The 18653-nt window shown below is 28.8% G+C and overlaps 4 protein-coding genes across 6 annotated transcripts; 3 read left to right on the forward strand and 1 right to left on the reverse strand.

Annotated features, from left to right (window-relative positions):
* Positions 1-598: 598 nt before the first annotated feature.
* LOC103488086 (RING-H2 finger protein ATL54-like) lies at positions 599-1776 on the reverse strand. The gene has a single exon (XM_008446649.3). The coding sequence runs from the start codon at positions 1694-1696 to the stop codon at positions 767-769; it is 930 nt and encodes a 309-aa protein (XP_008444871.1). The 5' UTR covers positions 1697-1776; the 3' UTR covers positions 599-766.
* A 3791-nt stretch (positions 1777-5567) lies between these two features.
* LOC103488552 (uncharacterized) lies at positions 5568-8690 on the forward strand. 3 transcript variants are annotated; one of them, XM_051082336.1, is made up of 4 exons: positions 5568-5883; positions 6111-6199; positions 6296-6498; positions 8182-8690. In XM_051082336.1, exons 1-4 carry the CDS (start codon positions 5642-5644, stop codon positions 8269-8271), a joined length of 624 nt encoding a protein of 207 aa, XP_050938293.1. In that variant the 5' UTR covers positions 5568-5641; the 3' UTR covers positions 8272-8690. The 3 variants fall into 3 exon arrangements, with proteins under 3 accessions (XP_050938293.1, XP_050938291.1, XP_050938292.1); XM_051082335.1 differs by having other exon boundaries at positions 5575-5883; positions 8192-8690; XM_051082334.1 differs by having other exon boundaries at positions 5573-5883; positions 6296-8690.
* A 1291-nt stretch (positions 8691-9981) lies between these two features.
* On the forward strand, positions 9982-11623 carry LOC103488082 (uncharacterized). Its single transcript, XM_008446639.2, has 6 exons — positions 9982-10107; positions 10199-10438; positions 10530-10678; positions 10765-10870; positions 11305-11418; positions 11588-11623. The coding sequence occupies exons 1-6, from the start codon at positions 9982-9984 to the stop codon at positions 11621-11623; spliced, it is 771 nt and encodes a 256-aa protein (XP_008444861.2).
* A 1203-nt stretch (positions 11624-12826) lies between these two features.
* On the forward strand, positions 12827-13808 carry LOC103488083 (blue copper protein-like). Its single transcript, XM_008446640.2, has 2 exons — positions 12827-13040; positions 13125-13808. The coding sequence occupies exons 1-2, from the start codon at positions 12869-12871 to the stop codon at positions 13592-13594; spliced, it is 642 nt and encodes a 213-aa protein (XP_008444862.1). The 5' UTR covers positions 12827-12868; the 3' UTR covers positions 13595-13808.
* Positions 13809-18653: the final 4845 nt, after the last annotated feature.

Here is an 18653-nt window from a genome sequence, read left to right on the forward strand (position 1 = left end):
TAAATTAATTACTCCTTAATCAATTTAATACTAAAATCTCACGTTTTTATTTTCTTAATTTAATTACACCTAACCCTGGATGAAAGAAACCTTTATTTTAATGAATTACCATATAGTTGAAAAGACATCAACAATTAAAGTGAAAAAAATATATATATATATATATTAAGTAAAGCAATATTTGGTGCCAAGTCTACCTCAAAATGTAGAAAATTTTCAAAATTCCAAATAATTTTAAAATAAAAAGTATTAACTTCATCATTAATTATTTGTTTATGTAATGATAAAGCAAGAGTTGATAGTGATTTTAGCATCAGAGCAGTTAGCCTTATATTCCTCTCCCTTCTGACCTAAGTTCTTTCTTTTCTTTCTCATTTCATAAAAAAGAGTTAACAAAATAATAGTTTTAGAAATTTATCAAAACAAACAAGAAATTTCCTCTTCCTCTGTTCTTCCCAAATGAAACAAAGTCTAAATACAATAACCCAGAAACCTAATGTAGAACAAAACAGAAAAAAAGAGGCCCAAAAATCCATTTATGAATTTGTATGTATTCTCAAATTATATTGACAAAAAAAAAAAAAAAAAAAACTTGGTTTCAAAAGATTGATTACTTATAGATTATTTAAGCAATCCACTAATTCATAGCTAAGCCACTCCCTGTCTTTCTACTACTAAAAATCAATCAATTTCCCTTTTTTGAAACAGAGTATTTCATACAAGACTCACCCTCTTCTCTGATCTCTCTCCCTTTTTCTTTTTGATATCATGTTGTTGTTGTTGTTGTTGTTGAAGAAGAATACATTCTATTATCGTTCCTCGTACTTTCATTTCCTTCGACTTTTGAATCATCAGATTCAAAGTTCCCTTCTTTTTGAACTATCTCCTCAACTTCTCTTTGTTCATCAACAACATCTCCTCTGTTTTCAGAGCTCTCACTAGAAATAGAAACAACACCACCTTCATTTTCCCTTACAGCTTCCCCGTTAATATTCTCATTCTCCATCTGGGTATCTTCATTTAAACCCAAATTACCTTCGTTTTGATTCAATGGACCTAAATTTGGTGGCCTGATGGAGTTGGAGTTGGAGGTGGTGAAATCAGTAAGAATATGAGCTCGACAAAGAGGGCAAGTGGTGTGCGTTCTTAGCCAAGTATCAACACAACCAATATGAAACGCGTGGCTACATTTTGGTAACAACCGAAGCATTTCGTCTTCTTGAAATTCACTCAAACAAACAGAGCAATCTGTTCCTTCAATTAAACCTTCGCTCTTCTTGTACTTGCAAACCGTAATGGAATTTATGACTGATTGTTGAAGTCCAGCGGTGGTGATGAACCAAATTGGATGATCCACTTGATTCTCGTTCATAAACTCTCCTTCTCCGCCGTCCGATTGCAACGCCTCTGCTCCTTCGTTGCCGGAGCCAGAGTACCAAGATCGACATTTTACGACGATGATGTAGAAAGTAAAAGCTATGAAAAAGGCGACGAAGAGAATTAGGACGATGATCATAGTTGGAAGCTGTTTTTGGTGGTCGAAAAGAGGAGGCGGTGGCGGCGGCGGCGAGAAGTAGAGATCTGGAAAACCGTAACAGTCGTAAGGGCAGTCGTAAGGGCAGGCGGAACAATTAGTGGTTGGTTGGGTAGTTCCAGTGGCAACTGGAAAAAGTTTTCTGCTGTGTGTAACCGCCATGGCAGAGGAAGCTCAGAATGTTGAAACGGAGAGAGAGAGAGAGAGAGAGAAACAGAGTAGTAAAGAAATGATGGGTAAAGGAAGAAGAAGAGAGGAGGGAGCACTCTCAATTTCTTTTGTCTCAAGAAAATATAAAACAAACAAACAAACAATTTGGTTGAATTTCAATATTTTTTTTTTTATTTTCTATTATTAATTACTTACTCTATAATATAATTTGTAAATATAACAAAATTTATATCATAAATTATATCGTTAGTTTGTAATTAATATAATTCAATCCATTTCATCATAGAATATAGATTTTTGTAAATGCAATCTTGTTTTTTTGCTTTAAAATGTCTAAATGTAGTCTTAAATATCAAAATCAATCCATGCTAATTAATAGCTTAAACTTAATTCAATTTTGGAAAAAATGTAATGAGTCTCATTTAAGAAAAAAGAAAACACAAAATGTGAATATTTTTCAAATTTCTCTTGGAAAAAATAGGGGATTATCTTTTGTTTTATTAAAATCATAGGTCTAAATAAGTCCTCCAATATTAAAATCAAAATGTGACATCTTAACTAATGATTCTTAAAGTCTAATATAATCCACTAATAATCCAACTAATCTTTCACCATTGTTGTAGTAAAAAGAAAAAAACATTTCAATGTAAATAAGAAAAAAAATAGCTATGTTAAATACAGTGACAACAAATATGATTATCGAAATTTGATTGAATTCTCGAAGGTCAGTATTATTTGTACAAAATTTTAAAAACAATTAAAGATCATCATCTTATTATAATAATTTTGTTTTTTTTTTAATTTTTTGCGTACAATATGAAAAAAAAAAGTTTAAACAAGAAAAAAAATTAAAAATTTGTCACGTAAACAAGGAAATTATAATATATAAATAATTTTAATAATAATTGGATATATTATATAATTTTAAAAAATTATAAATATAATAAAAAAAAAACAAAAAATCTATAAATGATAAACTTCTATAGTCAATAGAATAGTTAGCAACAATATTTTCGACATAATCTATTAATAATAGTCTATACTTTGACAAATTTTACAATACTTACAATCTTTTAAAATATTGCTATATATATAGTAACTTTAATTACTATATTTACGATCCATCTCTATTTTTAATGATACTCTTAATCATTCAATGGGAGACTTTACTAAACTTTCTATTATCTAAAATGTGAAATTAATTTTATTTCCACTTAACACCCTTTAGTTGGTAATGGTTTGTTTTTCTTGAACCTAGATGGTTGTCTTTTAATACATTAACAAAGAAAAAACTTAATTAACGTCATGACGTGAGCAAATAAAGCTGTGTTATTCCTGCTAATCAATTGAGATAATATTGATTATTTATATGATCAACAAAAGATGTGGAATAATAATAATTTGTTCATTTTTTAATATTTGGTAGTAAGTCTTCATCCTGATTACTATAAGTCATCTTAAAGTGGGTGAAATTAAACTTGTTTATGACAATCAAAATTAAAATATGCCATTAGTCTCAATCAAATTTTTCTCCTTTTTTTTTTTTTTATAAAAAAAGTATCTCCTTTTTATTTAATATTTAAATCTTAATCAAATCATTATTTACGATTTATAATTTATAGACGGAAAAATCAAACAAAATCAAACTTTTGAAATGATAGTTGATATATATTAATTACTAGGTTATGCTCAGATAAACTATATGTTAAGTAGTTTATTTAGAGGATTGTTGATTGATTTAAGTATAAATTAAAAAATGTATATCAAAGAACAAGTTGAATGACATGTCACTTTTGAAATGTACCTCAAATCTGCTTGATTCTATACTGCTAGCATATTTTTTTTCCAACTTTGTGGCCTTCGTACCTAACTTTTCTCAACTTTAGGGCTTCCTTGAACAATCGATAATTTGAGATCTAATTGGTGGAAAATATTTGTTCAAAAGGTAAACAAATGGTTGATTAATAATGTAATTTATTGATTATAATAACTTAGTTCAACTCATACTTGTATGTATTTGAAAAATGAGGAGGTTACGAACCCTAACTTGTTTTTAAAAAACAAATTTTATTTGTGTATATTATCAGTCATTTTGATCTAATATTTGATATATACATTTTTAAAAAAATCAATTCATATCTTTAAACTTTATGAATTGTATCAAATTAAGCCTCGAGGTTTTACAAGAGTTAATAAATTGTACTTAAAGACTTTAGTAGGATTATATCTAAAAAAATTTATTGTATTAATTCTAAGACGTTTGTAAACTTCTCTAATTTAATAAAACGAACTGTTATATTTTTCTTGATTAATTTTGGGAGAAACCTTGTTGAGAATCTAATAGATAAAATTATGAGTATGGTAATTTAAAGTGATACAACTAATTGAGATTTAACATCCATTTTCAACTGTTTTCTTTTCTTTTTATTCTTTTTATTTTTCAATTTTGCTTATTCCAACGTGGTGATAATAGGATAATAATTGTAATAGGTTAGTGTTATTAAGATTTAATCATGTGCAGATCATATCTCCAACTTTAACTTCCACATTTGATTTAGTGTTATTTTTAACCTCAACATTGATTCTTAATACTTAATTACTGATTCCCTCCATCCTTTTTTCCTAGATAATTAACCATTATACAATCTTAACTCTCCAATATTTAACCATCAAATAAAATCGATTTATAAATTAAAAAACCATTTTAATCTCTCTATTTTCAAATATTTAATTTTAGTACTTTTAAACTTTTAATATATTTTAAATCTAGGCCTCCAAAATTAGTTTTTATTGAAATCAATATTTTTCATGAAAAAAAAACGTCATATGTGAATATATTTCTATAATTTATAGTGAATATGTTATTAAAAATAAAAGATAAAAAATTATGATAAAAGTAGAAGAACTAAAATTGATAATTTGAAAATACAGAAACTAAATTTACATAAACTTCAAAGTAGAATAATGACCAAAATTGAATGAACTAATAATATATATATATATATATTAGGTCTATGGTTATGTTTGGAAATTGAAACTATGTATTACTAATAAGAGTATCGATATCAATATCAAAATAAAAATAAAAATGATGACAAATAATAATTAAATTGATTTTATCTTAAAAAATTCAGCACACTATCTCCCAATTGGATAACTTCACAAAACAATCTTAATGGATTTAACATGGGCTCCAATGCTTCGTTTTTAGGCCCAATCAAGTTGGGTCGACCCGCCCAAACACAAAGAGAGAGAGAGAGAGAGAAAGAGAGAGGAGTCTCTAACTCTTTTTTTTTTTTTCTTTCTTTCTTAAAACCTTTATTTGTCTCTCCCTATAATTTTATTTGCTTCAATTCTTGTCTAAAACGAAATTCAAATTACTTGAAGGAGTATGAAATCAAATATTACCATGATTTACCACACAATTTACAGAACTATTTATAATTTATCTTCAATAGGGTCATCTCACCAAATTCAAATTAGGAGCAAAAACCGTTCCTAGCTACACAATTACCACAAATGTTGACTACAACCAAACATTTGATAAATCACTTTTAATAAAATCAACTTTAGTAAAATCACCAATTCTGAAAATACTCACAATACACATGACCTTAATTTTATCTGACCCAAAAGAATTTTCTATTATTGACAATTAATAACCAGCAGCCCAACTTCTTCCAATACAATTCAAAGCAAATAATATTCATTTTCTCCATGTTCTTTTATTATTATTATTATTTAAAAGAAAATAGTGAAGCAATAAATATGAATTTAATGAAGGGAAAGGTAGGTTGAAACTAAAAAGTCATAGATTTCAATTGAGTATGCTAATTAAAAAGGGTTGGTTTTCTTGTGAACATTACCATTCATATTTCATAATTCTCCAATAATAACAATCCTAATTCATATTTCTCCACAATTTTTTTCTTTAAAATGTGGATCCTTTCGATTTCTTCATCTTCAACCTACTTTGGATCGCCCACCATTCGATCCCACCACCCCCATCGCCGTGGATCAGACCTTAATCTGATCAGTCATCTCCATAACCATAAGAGCTTGTCACTCCCAACTACCAAACCGAATCTCAAAAACTCAACTTGTAGTCGTAGTATGGCCATTTTCAGCGCTGACTCCATGGGACTTCCACCTTTTCTTCCTTTCTCCAATACTCCTTCGTAATTCTATTCTCATTCAATATACTTTTCGTTTTTACTCGTATCTTATGTTACAGTGTTGGTATTATTACTTTTAAGTTTTTCACTATTGACTTGTAGACTTGATATTATTGTCAATCACTGACTTTAACCTAACAGTAATGTGATAGGTTTAACAATCTTTGATGTCGAGTGGATTTAGTTTTAATATATATATATATATACTTGCAACTGGATTTTTGTTTCAGGCAATTATGGATGGCTGGGGTGGTATTGTCTGCAATTCTATCAATTTGGAAGACAAAGAACTATTGGAGGCCTTTTCTTATGTTAAAAGGTAAGGAATATGAATAATATATATATAATAATCCTAAACCCCAAGGTTCAATTTAGTATATTCATTTAGTAATGTGAACATGATGATTTTGTATAGAGAAAGTGGATACAGTGGTGGAAAAGGCGGAGGAGGCGGCAGAAATGGCGGAGACAACAGCGGATGGAGTGGATAAAGCGGCGGAAAAGATTGCGGAACATCTCCCCGACGGCAGCGATCTCCAAAAGACTGCACAGTCCGTTGATGATGCAGCCAAAAAGATCGGTAAGGACGCGGATTTGGCCGGAGACTTTTGTGAAAAGGTTAGGCTTTTTTTTTCCATAAACCCTAAATTTATCCCTTCAATTTATATCTCAAATATTTCTCTTTATGTTTATGTTCGAAAGGTGAATTGACATTTTTAATTCATTCCCTTAAAAACACAAATCAAATATAACATAAATTTAATTAAATATCTAAGTTAACTCTATATTATTCATGAGAAATTTTTTGTTGTAATATTTAAAAATAAAATACTTATTTGTGAATACAATTTTTTGAAAATATATATATAGAGTCAACTTATTTTATATATATCTATCTATATATATAGCATCTAATCAACGTGTTGTTCATACATTCAATATTTTGGTCAACATCCATATTTATCCAAGTATTGATTTTAATTTTTGGTCCTTAATTTGAGAAATCAATACCTCAACCAACGTGCTACTAAATTACTTAATTTCATCATTTGTTTCACATGCATCATTATTTTCATGAAATTATTAAGACATTTGTAATTAGTTTTTATAAGAATTGTTTCCAAATAAAGTAAAATTAATAGAAAAATTTATAAAATATTGTTAACTATCACAGTCTATCTACAAATTACGACAAAATAGACTGCTATCTATGTCTATATCTATCATGATAGACACAAATAGTAGAATATGGATATATATTAAAATAATTTTCCTTTTCATCATCTTTTTACTAATAGAGTTGAGATGACTTCAAGAAAAAAAAATTGACATCACAGATTCACACTATTCTAGTCCATAACCACATCGATTTTTCTTTTAGTTTCAATTTTCACTATAATTTTACAAAGACTATATTTTAGTAATAGTTTTGAAAGGTTTATGTAAGACTCACGAGGATAATGAAATATTTATATATAAAAGCTTGAATAGAAGACCTTTTGATCACTTAGGCATCTTGATTGCTTAGAAAAGTGTTCTTTACTGTCTATGGTAGGGTTTGGTTTTGTTATTCGTATGGGTACTTTCAATTTTGTGCCTCCTCCTATTTTTCATCTATAAATTCTGTGTACCTTTAATATTGTAGGAAAATTTAGGGTTTTAATTACTAACTTGGTGTGAAATTAAACTTAACTGAGTGCCTAGTTGACCTAACGTTTTATCCTTGAAGAATAAGGTTCTAATTAACTCCCATCACACAATTGTTATATTAAAAAATTATTAATGCATTATATATATTTCATATGATCAATACATTATTAGTTTTAGCCACTTGTTTTATGAGCACTACCAACCTAACCAAATCACGTAATCGACACTGCTCCATTGAGAAATCTAGTTCGCCCTATTTCCAAAAGTCTTGCGCTCTTTTGTCCTTTTTCGGTTTTGAATTAATAACTATCAATTATGTTGATTAATGGAATGATTTCAATATATATATATATATATATATATATATATATATATATATATATATATATATATATATATATATATATATTCCACGAATTGTTTGTTTAGATTTTATGACGTTCGATACAATAATAAAGGAATATAATATAGATTCTATGTCAAAATCAATGTCAATCGAGAAGATAGTCAAATTTAGTTCATAAGCAGCAGTATTATGTCTCTCGATTTTGCAATTTAAAACTCTCAATAAGATGGTGTCTTTTGGATTAGAATCAATTGACAATTTTCTCTCACTTTCTATTGTGATTTCTTTCTGAATGTAAACCTCAGTTTGAAACAGTGGAAGACGAGTTGAGTTCACTCATTGAGCATAGCGGAGAAGGTAAAGAAGAAGATGACCCAAAGCAAAAGAATGAGTAAAACTATGACAAAGCTATGGACGAAACAAGCAAGGAGCAACCTCTTTATATATATATATATATATATATATATATATATATATATATATATATATCGTGGAATTTATTTTTTATCCAATAATTATTATCAACAACTCTTAGATTATTGGCTTGTAAACATAGAGATCATATCCATTTTTATACGGTACATAACCGTTTAGGTTTTATAGATTACGATAAGATATTTGATAACATTGGATCCATCTCAAAACCATATTAAATAAATATTTAGTTTAATCTCAAAATCAATTGACAATAAGATGATGGATCTTAATTATCAAGAGTGTTGAGAGTCTCTAAATCTTTTAATGTTAAGATCATGATCAATAATTTGTAAGACTTCTTAAGTACTATGTTGTATTAAATCTTTCTTGAGTATCATTAATGTTTGTGAATTTTGATATCATTTTAGATGAACATGCACGAGGCTTTATCTTAGATAAACAGACTCGACTTTATCAAGATTGGTAGGTGATCATTCCCATCATTTTGAAAGACTCACTACAATACCAAATATTCTTTTTTGTTCCTACATTTTGAGTCTAGTTTCATTTCTTCCTTAAATTTAAAAAAAGCTACACATATTTGTTTTAAGTTTGATTTCAATTTACTTCCTAAGTTTCAAAATTTTACTATTAGGAGATTTGAGTTTTAATGCAATTTGATCCTAAATTTTAAGATTTAACCTTTTAAACTTCAATTTTTCATTACATACATATTTCCAATCACCATCAAATTTAATTAGTTATATTTTTTAAAATCAATTAATATAAACTTTGGTACTATGATAAACCTATGAATTAAATTGAAATTAAACTAAATTCGCGAAATATAAAGAGTTAAAATAGACTTAAAAATATTATTTTTTACTATTTGATTTTATGATTGGAGACTTCTTTTTTCTTTCTAATTTGATTTCTTTTTAATATAAACCTCAGATTGAGAGAGGGGATGACAAATTGAGTTTACTTGTTAGGCAAAATGAAGAAAGTAAAAAGAATGGTCAAGATTATGATGAGCAATCTCTTGATAATAACATAAATATATAGTTGAATTTATTTTTATCCAATAATTATTATCGACAACTCTTGGATTATTGAGTTGTAAACATAGAAATCATATCAGTTAGACGATACATAACCATTTAGATTTTGTAGATTCTTAAAACCAAGTAAAGAAGTAACTAATAATATTGTCAATAATGTACATCTCAAAAAATCTGTAAAGTGCACACATCAATTCATACACATATATAATCTCAAATATATTTGGTAGATTTAAATTTAAAATATAAAAAAAAAAAAGTAAATAAAAAAATTGTTTTTCTATCACATTTCTGTTTAGAAATTAATCACCAACTATTCTAACGAACCATATTTGCTTTGGAATTGAAAATCCCACATTTGGGTGAATATGAATATACAAAATAATTAGAAATTTGGTGTAGATTTTTTTTTTAAAAAAAGTGAGAATAAAAGATTTTGTTAATTGTAACTTGATTTCGTAATAATATCATTATTATCTTGATCTCACCCCTCCTAAGAAAATGGTTTAAAAATTCATCTAAGTTCCCAAATCTTTAAACACAAAATCAACAAACAATCGTCTTCCTCCGACCCATCAATTTCTCAAAATTTTCCAATTTCCAACAAACAACAACAAAAAGAGAAAAATGAGTGTTCCTCAAGAAAATGACCATTGCGTCAAAGAATCAATCTCTACAGAAACACTTGAATCCAAACTCCTCTCTTCTCAGTCCCAATGCCTCTCTTTACAATCTAAATTAATCAGTGCCAAGGCGATTCCCTTTCTTTTTTCTTATTTATTTATATTGCAATAATAATTATTAGTAGTATAATTCATTAATTCTTCATCTTTTTATTTATTAGGAAGAAGCCAGATTGAATGCCCAAGGCTTGAAGAAGGCAATTGAACAGAACCAAAAATTGAGTGAAGAGAAGTCACGTTTGGTTGGACACCTCAAGAGGTTGAAAACCATTATTGACAAAGGAAAACCGGCTCTTGATCAAGCTAAAGAAACCCAAATTCGTTTCCATGAATTGGAAAAAGAAGTTGAAATTTTAAAATTGGATTTGTATTTCTTCAAGATTCAACATCAAATGCAAAGGGTTAATCTCTAAATTTAAACATCCTTCATCAATATCAAATTAAGTAATGCATGGTTACGTTCTTGATTTGATTTTATTTTTCTTTCTGTAGTTTCAATCTTCATCAATGGAAGAAGGTTTGGTTGAGTCCGCTTTATCTCAATTAATTGGAGAAACCGACTCCTCCGCTCCTATATTATTCTTGTTGAGAAATATCAAGAAAGACGAATCATGTAGAAGATTGTTACATTTATCACGAAGGTAAAAGTTTCGATTTACTTTATCTTTAGTCATATGTTTGGAATGACAGTACTTTCTAATGTTTTTAAAATTGATTACGGTTATAGTTTGAGTCCTCCAACTCTTAGAGCTCTAGCTATGGCTGATACAATAAAAACGCTTGAGAAAGAAAATCAACAACTTCAGAAGCTACTTTGTACCACTCAAGGGGAGGTAAATTCTTTGATTTAGTTATATATATATATTGGATTCTATTAATACGTCGATATAATGGTGAAGGAAAAGTGTATAATTTCAGAAATTAGGGTTTTGTAAATAGTAGTTCTAATTTTTTTCAAATAAGATTGGTATAGTTCTTGTTCCAAGATACTATCAACTGATCATTGCTTATTCGGGCAATGAGCCAGGGATAATTGGTTTTCTTTTTAAATTTTAACAATAAAGCTATTTGATTAACTTATAATTAATTACTATATAAGAACTAAATTTATAATTAAACCGAAAAGATTTGAGTCTAAATTTGTTATTGGAATATAAAATCCACTTCAACTATCAAGAATATATATTTAATCACAACTTTAAAAAATGTAAATAATGAATTAAATATTTCTTGTTTAGTTAATTATGTTTATCCTACTTTTGTGAAGGTCAAACTGTTATCCGATCAAATCGGTTATCTCATGGAGGGCAAAAAGACGTCGTGCGATGATATCAATGGAGGAGGGATTCGTAAACCACCAGCTGCCAGTTCCTCTGTGAAGGTTAAGAAAATTAATAAATGCACAAATATTAATTTCTACAAGCAATATTTTCTAATTATTGCCTCTTTTTTTTTTTTGTATTATTATAATTTTATATGTCTAAGTTTTTGTTTAACCATGAATTTATTTATATATGTGTGTGTGTGTGAATAGGGTTTGACTTTTGCAGGTGAATGAAAAGAAAAGACCATTGTCGGAGGATTGATTTGTTATGCTTCAATTCAAGTAAGATTGAAATTAAGTTTGTTCAATTTGGAACACACAATGATATCATGGGTTAAGCTGTAAAGGTGTATATAATCTCCACCTTGATGTCTTGCCTTTATTATCACCTCCTTTGTTTTTCTGTTTATTTTTTTCTCTTTTTGTTCTTTTGATTTTAGCCCATCTATTGTTTCAAAATTTCAATTTTGGACTGCAAGTTTTGAGTAATTATTCATAGTAAGTAATGCAGGTTGAGAATACACATTACATATTGTTGCTAATATTTTTCTTTATTTGGATCAGAATATATATATATATATATATATACAGTAGTTGAACATTCAAACTTTTGGTGTATAATAATTGTCCACTTAATGCAAATTAAATAACAATATCTATTATTATTTGATGAGTTTGATTTGAATAACAACTCTTCACACCATAATACTGAAAGCTTCATTATTTATTTAATGAATTAGTTCCGATGGACTTATGTAAATATGTTTGTCAAATGACTTTCTTTTTTTTCTTTGAATAACTATTTTAGTGGCATGATTTACAAAAACATAATTACTTAAAACGGCACAAAAATAGATCAAAATTCAAGTTTTCACCTCACAAATTATTGAACTAAAAAGATATGATAAATTTCAATATCTTTAATTATGTTTTGTACTTATAAATAATTATATTCTTTCACTAATTATTTATCATATAATAAGAATTTTATAAGCCATAAAAGTATAGAAAGAAAATAATATCTTATTTATATAAAGTCAAATATTAGTGATATATATAAAATAGATAAAATTCTCTAGACAACATACACTCAAATAAACTCAAGTTTGGTTAAACTGATCCATGCATAATGACTCCAAGTTGAAAGTGCTTTTAGTTAAGTTGGTGTGTTAGGAATTTGGTTGTGACCCAACTGCTTAATCTTTACAGAAAAAAAGTTATCATTGTAGAGTTAGACCTAGCTACTACACCCTTTTTGGGACTCCCATAATGTTTTCCACAAATTTGGTGAACCATTTTTATTTATTTAAACCATAAAACAAATCAAAATATATAGTTTGGTATAACATCAAAGGAATCTACTTGATTGTTTTTGAAGAACCTAACTCTAATTGGCCCCAAAGCTTTCACCCACTCCCACTTCTTCCATCTTATAAATACCAATAAATTCCCTCTCTCCCCTTTCATCAACAATTCATAAACCAAAAAGCAAGTACACACTACAATAATGGCCTGCTCCTTCAAAGTTCCATTTTTGGTCTTAGCCACCATTTTCATTTCTATGGCTAATCCAACCTTCGCCGTGGTTTACACCGTTGGAGACACTGCCGGTTGGTCCATTGGTGTCGATTACAATTCTTGGACTTCCGGAAAGACCTTCGTCGTAGGCGACACACTAAGTTAGTCCCGTCTTAAAGTTTCGTTTGATAACTTTTCTAAATATGTAATGATTTGATTTTCTTTTGTATGTTTTTGATGGGCAGTGTTCAATTATGGAGGTGGGCACACTGTGGATGAAGTGAGTGGGAGTGACTATAACTCATGCATGGCTAGCAATTCCATTAGTAGCGATAGCTCTGGCGCTACAGCCATCACTCTCAAGATGCCTGGTACTCATTACTTCATTTGTGGTGCACTTGGTCATTGTAGCAACGGCATGAAGCTCGCGGTCACGGTTGCAGATTCTGGAGCTCCCTCCTCTACAATCCCAGCTCCATCCCCCACCGAAGGAGTGTCACCGTCTACAGCACCATCATCTCTTGGAGGAGTTTCTCCAACGACAATGCCATCCATCGATTTTGCTCCCAAAGATACCGACTCCTCATTGGTTAACTCCCCAACATCGTCCAAGGTTCCGATCGAGGCATCTTCTGCTACTAGTGTCTCTGGATTTGCAACGATGGTCAGCAGCTGGGCAGCCGCTGCGGCCGGAGTCTTGTTTGTTGTTGTTTAGGATGGTAACTCCATGTGTGGTCAGGCGGGAGGCAGAGCATTTTGTGAAAATTCATTTTCTTCTGTTTTGGTGGTTTTTTCTCAAGCAAAAGTATATTATTGTCACTAAACTTTTAATTAGTCTCAGTGTCTATAGTGTCCATTTAATCTTTGATATTTGAAAAGGAACATTTCCAACCGATCGCTTAAAATCACTATTAAACTTTGAGATTAAAGTGTGTGTGTTCATTATAAAATTTTAAAGATTAAATATATATTAAGGTCCAGCTTTATAAACCATTAATTATACTTTACTCGTATTATTTTCCTAAATTACAAATTTACTAGAATTTTCTACATATCAAACTCATTACACCAATTTAGTTTTTTTTTTTTTTACATTATAATTTAGTTGTTCTTATGAAACAACTCGAGCAAGATTGTAACATGCAAAAAAAGAAGATATAAAATATATATTTGACGACGTTGAAAATTTTGAAGAATACATTAAAAGGTTAAACAAAAAGTCAAGCAAATAAAAATAAACCACAAGATCATACTTCTCTACATTACAAAAAAAAAAATTACATAAGACAAAAGAACTCAAACTCAAAGAACGAATTTGGTGACCTAAACTCGAATCTGCACCGCACCTAAACGTAGATTCATTTTATAAAAAACATCTCCAGTGACCAAGTTGGTGTTGAAGAATTTCGTTCTATGTATATTCACTTACTTACATATGGTTAAAATTTTGAGATTATATTCAATCCAATGCCAAGATCTTGTCATATGTGTATGTATTATGTATGAGCCCAAAATAGATTTGGTCCTGAACCCACTTGAAGCCCAAATGAAGAACTTAAAAACCATGACTACCAAATATTGAACGTTAATATCTACCCAAAATGTTGTGTGTGTACAGAATACAGATTTGAGAGGAAACTATACATGCTTTTTTTAAAATCACTCCTACATTTTGCTATTGCTATTACATGTCTTTTTTATATATATCATATGTTTGAATGAGGTGATGTTAATTGGACTATGTTTATATTAATTATTTTTGTTTTTCTTAATGTTCAATTCTTTAGTATATTATACTTTTTTCGGTAAGATCAAATGATGCTCAATTACATGTAGTAATGGTCGTTGAAATTCAAATTAGTAGTCTTCTAATCGGTAACGGTGCTCACATTAACAATTTTGATATGATTGGGACATAAAATAATACTTCCAATGGGTCATATTTTTGTATTGGTTTCTCCTTTATCATCCTCATATTCAACACCAAACCTATAAAACCCATCCAAATTAAATTTTTATTACTATGTTCTAATGTAGACACATCACCTTAGATGTTACCCTTTTGCTTTCTTAAATTTGTTTATTATTAGTATTATTATTACTACTACTAATACTATTATTATTATTATCAAACAAAACAATTCATGTTTTGATTGCAGTACATGGAAATGCCACAACACAACAGCACATTCCTCCTTTTTGCAAAAAGTGATCAAATGTAGAATGGAAAACATACGAAAGTACATGAGAATTGAATTGCATTGAAGGCGACCATTCAACCAGAAAAAGAAAAGACAGTCCCAAGTGAACATAAGCTAGAACAAAAAAAAAAAAAAAAAAAAAAAAAAAAAACACGTGTTCGAGTTGCATATGGACACGTGTGCAACCCTGAACATGATATATACAACTCTAAATCTAAATGTGTTATTGTACTATTTTTTTTAAAAAAGAATACAGATGTGTTATTGTTGTATGAGATTAAGACTCTATATTATCTAATTTAATCTTCAAATTATCACATGATCAACCTCACATTATTACATAAAAACAAGCTAGCTAGCTAGTGTATGTGTGTGATTCAATTAACCAATTATTGCATTATATTTTATATCACATATAAATCAATGTTTGTTATGTGTTTAAATTAAATAATAGGGTTATTCTCTGGTTTCTATCTAAATATTTTTTTTATGAATAATTATATTACTACAAAATAATACATGATTTAGTCCACTTTTTTTCAACTTTATTATTCAATAAATATATGTTAAAAGGGGGGCCAAATGAAAATGAAAATCTGTGGGGAAATTGAAAAAAAAAAAAAAAAAAGGTAATATATATATATATATATATATATATATATGAGAGAATAGAAAATGAATTTGTGTTTCCAATGACAGGCTCTCCACTACCCCATGTCTTAGAAATATAATTAACCATTGACATCTCAACTAATACATACATCAAATTGCTCCTTTCAAGATTCTAATCAAAATAATACTATGTTTAATTAATTTGTTGCAAAAATAAGCAATATATATCTATATAAGGTGATTCAAAATGGAAAATACCATTTTAACTTCCAAATCCTAATTTATTGTTTGATAAGATTAATACGCCCACTTTTGAATGACAAAATATAAAATAATGTTTGGAAATGTGTGTTTAATTAAGAGAGCATAAGTAGTGAACAAAAGTATTGTTCTAAGATACCTCCTTTGTTTGTCCATATTTTGTACTTTGAAAACAGAAATGGCTGCCAAACTCTAACATATTAATATATTAAATTATTGACCCAAACCGACGTTTTTGTTTATTAAAATGTAGGACAGTGTTGGGGTTGGGGGTTGGGGTCTGCTATCTTCTTCCACATTTTTCCATTAGGACATATTATTAATTTCTCCCACCGCCCAACCAAACAAGAGACGAGAAGATTAGACTAAGAAAACATTAGTATAGAGGAAGAAAAATGGGGAAAATGTTGTTAGCTTTTGTCTTCCAATTAAGTTAATTCCCACACACATATTATGAATATAATTCAGCAACAAATACAAATACATTCCTAGTCTCAAAGTTCTTGGTTTAATCTTTATTTAGGTTATGTTGTTTTAAATACTTTTAAGTTTTGAGTATTAATGATTTCAATTTAATACATAAATTTAAAAATATTACAATCTTATGGTTGGAATTTGAGGTAATTTTCAATTTAGTATACATATTTCAAGATTTATATTTTCTACATTGATGTTTATTAATTAATTAGAAATAAAATGAAATTGGAAATATAATCTTTATGCCGATGAGATGAAAATAAAGAAGATAAATGAGTAGACAGTGAAAGTGAAAGTTGGGAAATGAAGTTCAAATTTCAATAATACAATTAAAACATCTTAAGGATGTTTGGACACCTATAATTATATCGAAAGAGTTAGAGTTGATAGTGAAAATTTAATTAAACTTAACTTTTTCATTGTTTTCACGTTTTACGATCACATATTTTTTCTTAATTCGAACGTAATACGTCTGGTTTGACGGTCCGATCCGATTTATTTTTAAAAGAAGGTAGAGGAGGAGTGGCCCTACCCAAACCCTTCTGGACTAATCACAACAGCTGTTCGAAAGAGCCAACTTGTGTACACACAATCAGTCAAAACACCCATTTTCCAACAAAATCTTTCAAAATTAAAAGAAAAAAACTACCAAATATTAAACTTTTTCCTTTTTTTTTCTTTTTTTTTTTTTGGTCTAATAAGAAAAATCAAAGAAGTTGGGAGGAAAGATCCTGGAAGTGCACTACTTTCCATCCTTTCTTCTTCCTTCTAAATTTTCCAACCCATTTTAATTCCCCCTTTAAATATATTACCATATCAATTCCCCCAACACCAGAAAAAAAGAGAATTTAAAATGATTGAACAACAACAACAATGCCAAAGAACAACTTGATGATCACTAGCAAACTAAAATATCATGCGGCGGCGCCAATGGCAAGATCCTCCAACCACGGCGGCTGTAGAGGCGGCGGCGTCTCTCAATGTCGGAAACACCCAAAACACAAACAATCACCGGGGGTTTGCTCTGTTTGTCTAAGAGAAAAGCTTTGTAATTTGACAATTACTAAAACACCCCCTTCCTCTTCCTCTTCCTCTTCAAAAATATTACCTTCTTTTTCATCTTCTTCATTATCGTCTTTATCCTCTTACTACTCATCTTCATCTCCTTCTTCTTCTTCATCACCATATTTTTCAACAAAAAAACCTTCGATTTCTTCCATGTCCAGCTTGTTATTCAAGAGAAGATGGTCATCCTCGTTGTCGTCGTCGTCAACAGCAACAACCAACACTAATTTCTTTGGTCATCATAGAAACAATAACAAATCCGGCCATGATGGGTTTTGGTCCAAATTGATGATGAATCGAAGAGGAAAAGAAATTGTTGAAGAAATTACTTTGAGGTGTTCTTCAACTTCTACAACAACAGATCATCAAACAATTACTACTGCCTAGCTATTGAAATAATAATTATGTAATTATTGTTTTTCTCATTTTTTTTAGACAGATCTAGTTAGATCTTGTAACTTTTGATCTAGTTGAATGAGATTAACTAAGAAAAAATATATATGAAATAGCAAGGCAAGATTAGGCCAAATGGAGATTATTACTTTTCATTTCATAATTTTTATGATTTTTGAGATCTAAAGACAGGTCCCATACTTTTTGGTGTTTTGTTTTTGTTCATTGCTTGTGTAAACGTTGGAGCTGATTTTAGTTGTAATTTTAATGAATTATTGATAAAAAAAAATATCAAAATTATTTACAAAATATATATATAACAAAATCCACCAACTATGTTTTATTTTTAATTATACTAAATACCTTTACTTTTATTGTGCTTTTAGGCTTTTAATAGTTTCATTTATACTCTTCAACTTTAAATTTTATTTCGAAAAATACAAGATTAAAATTGATGTGTAAAAATAGTAAGGACATAAATTATATTAATTATTAACTATAGGTAGGAGGATGAATCAAATTTTTTATCTCAATTGCTAAATTTGTCAAATTCATTTATATGAACAAATTTTACACGTTGAATGTGTGTATATCACAATATGTTAGGTATATGTCTTTCAAGTTTCTTTTTTTTTTTTCTTTTGTCTTAATTAATTAAAGAAGAATATTTTTTTGGAACAAATTCTGAATTTTAAATATCACCAACTTTTCAAAGTTGGGAAGTATAAATGTAATTCAATTAAAAATGAGATATTTGATGTAATT

The sequence above is a fragment of the Cucumis melo genome, chromosome 3 (genome assembly GCF_025177605.1).
Source record: "Cucumis melo cultivar AY chromosome 3, USDA_Cmelo_AY_1.0, whole genome shotgun sequence".
Classification (NCBI taxonomy): domain Eukaryota; kingdom Viridiplantae; phylum Streptophyta; class Magnoliopsida; order Cucurbitales; family Cucurbitaceae; genus Cucumis; species Cucumis melo.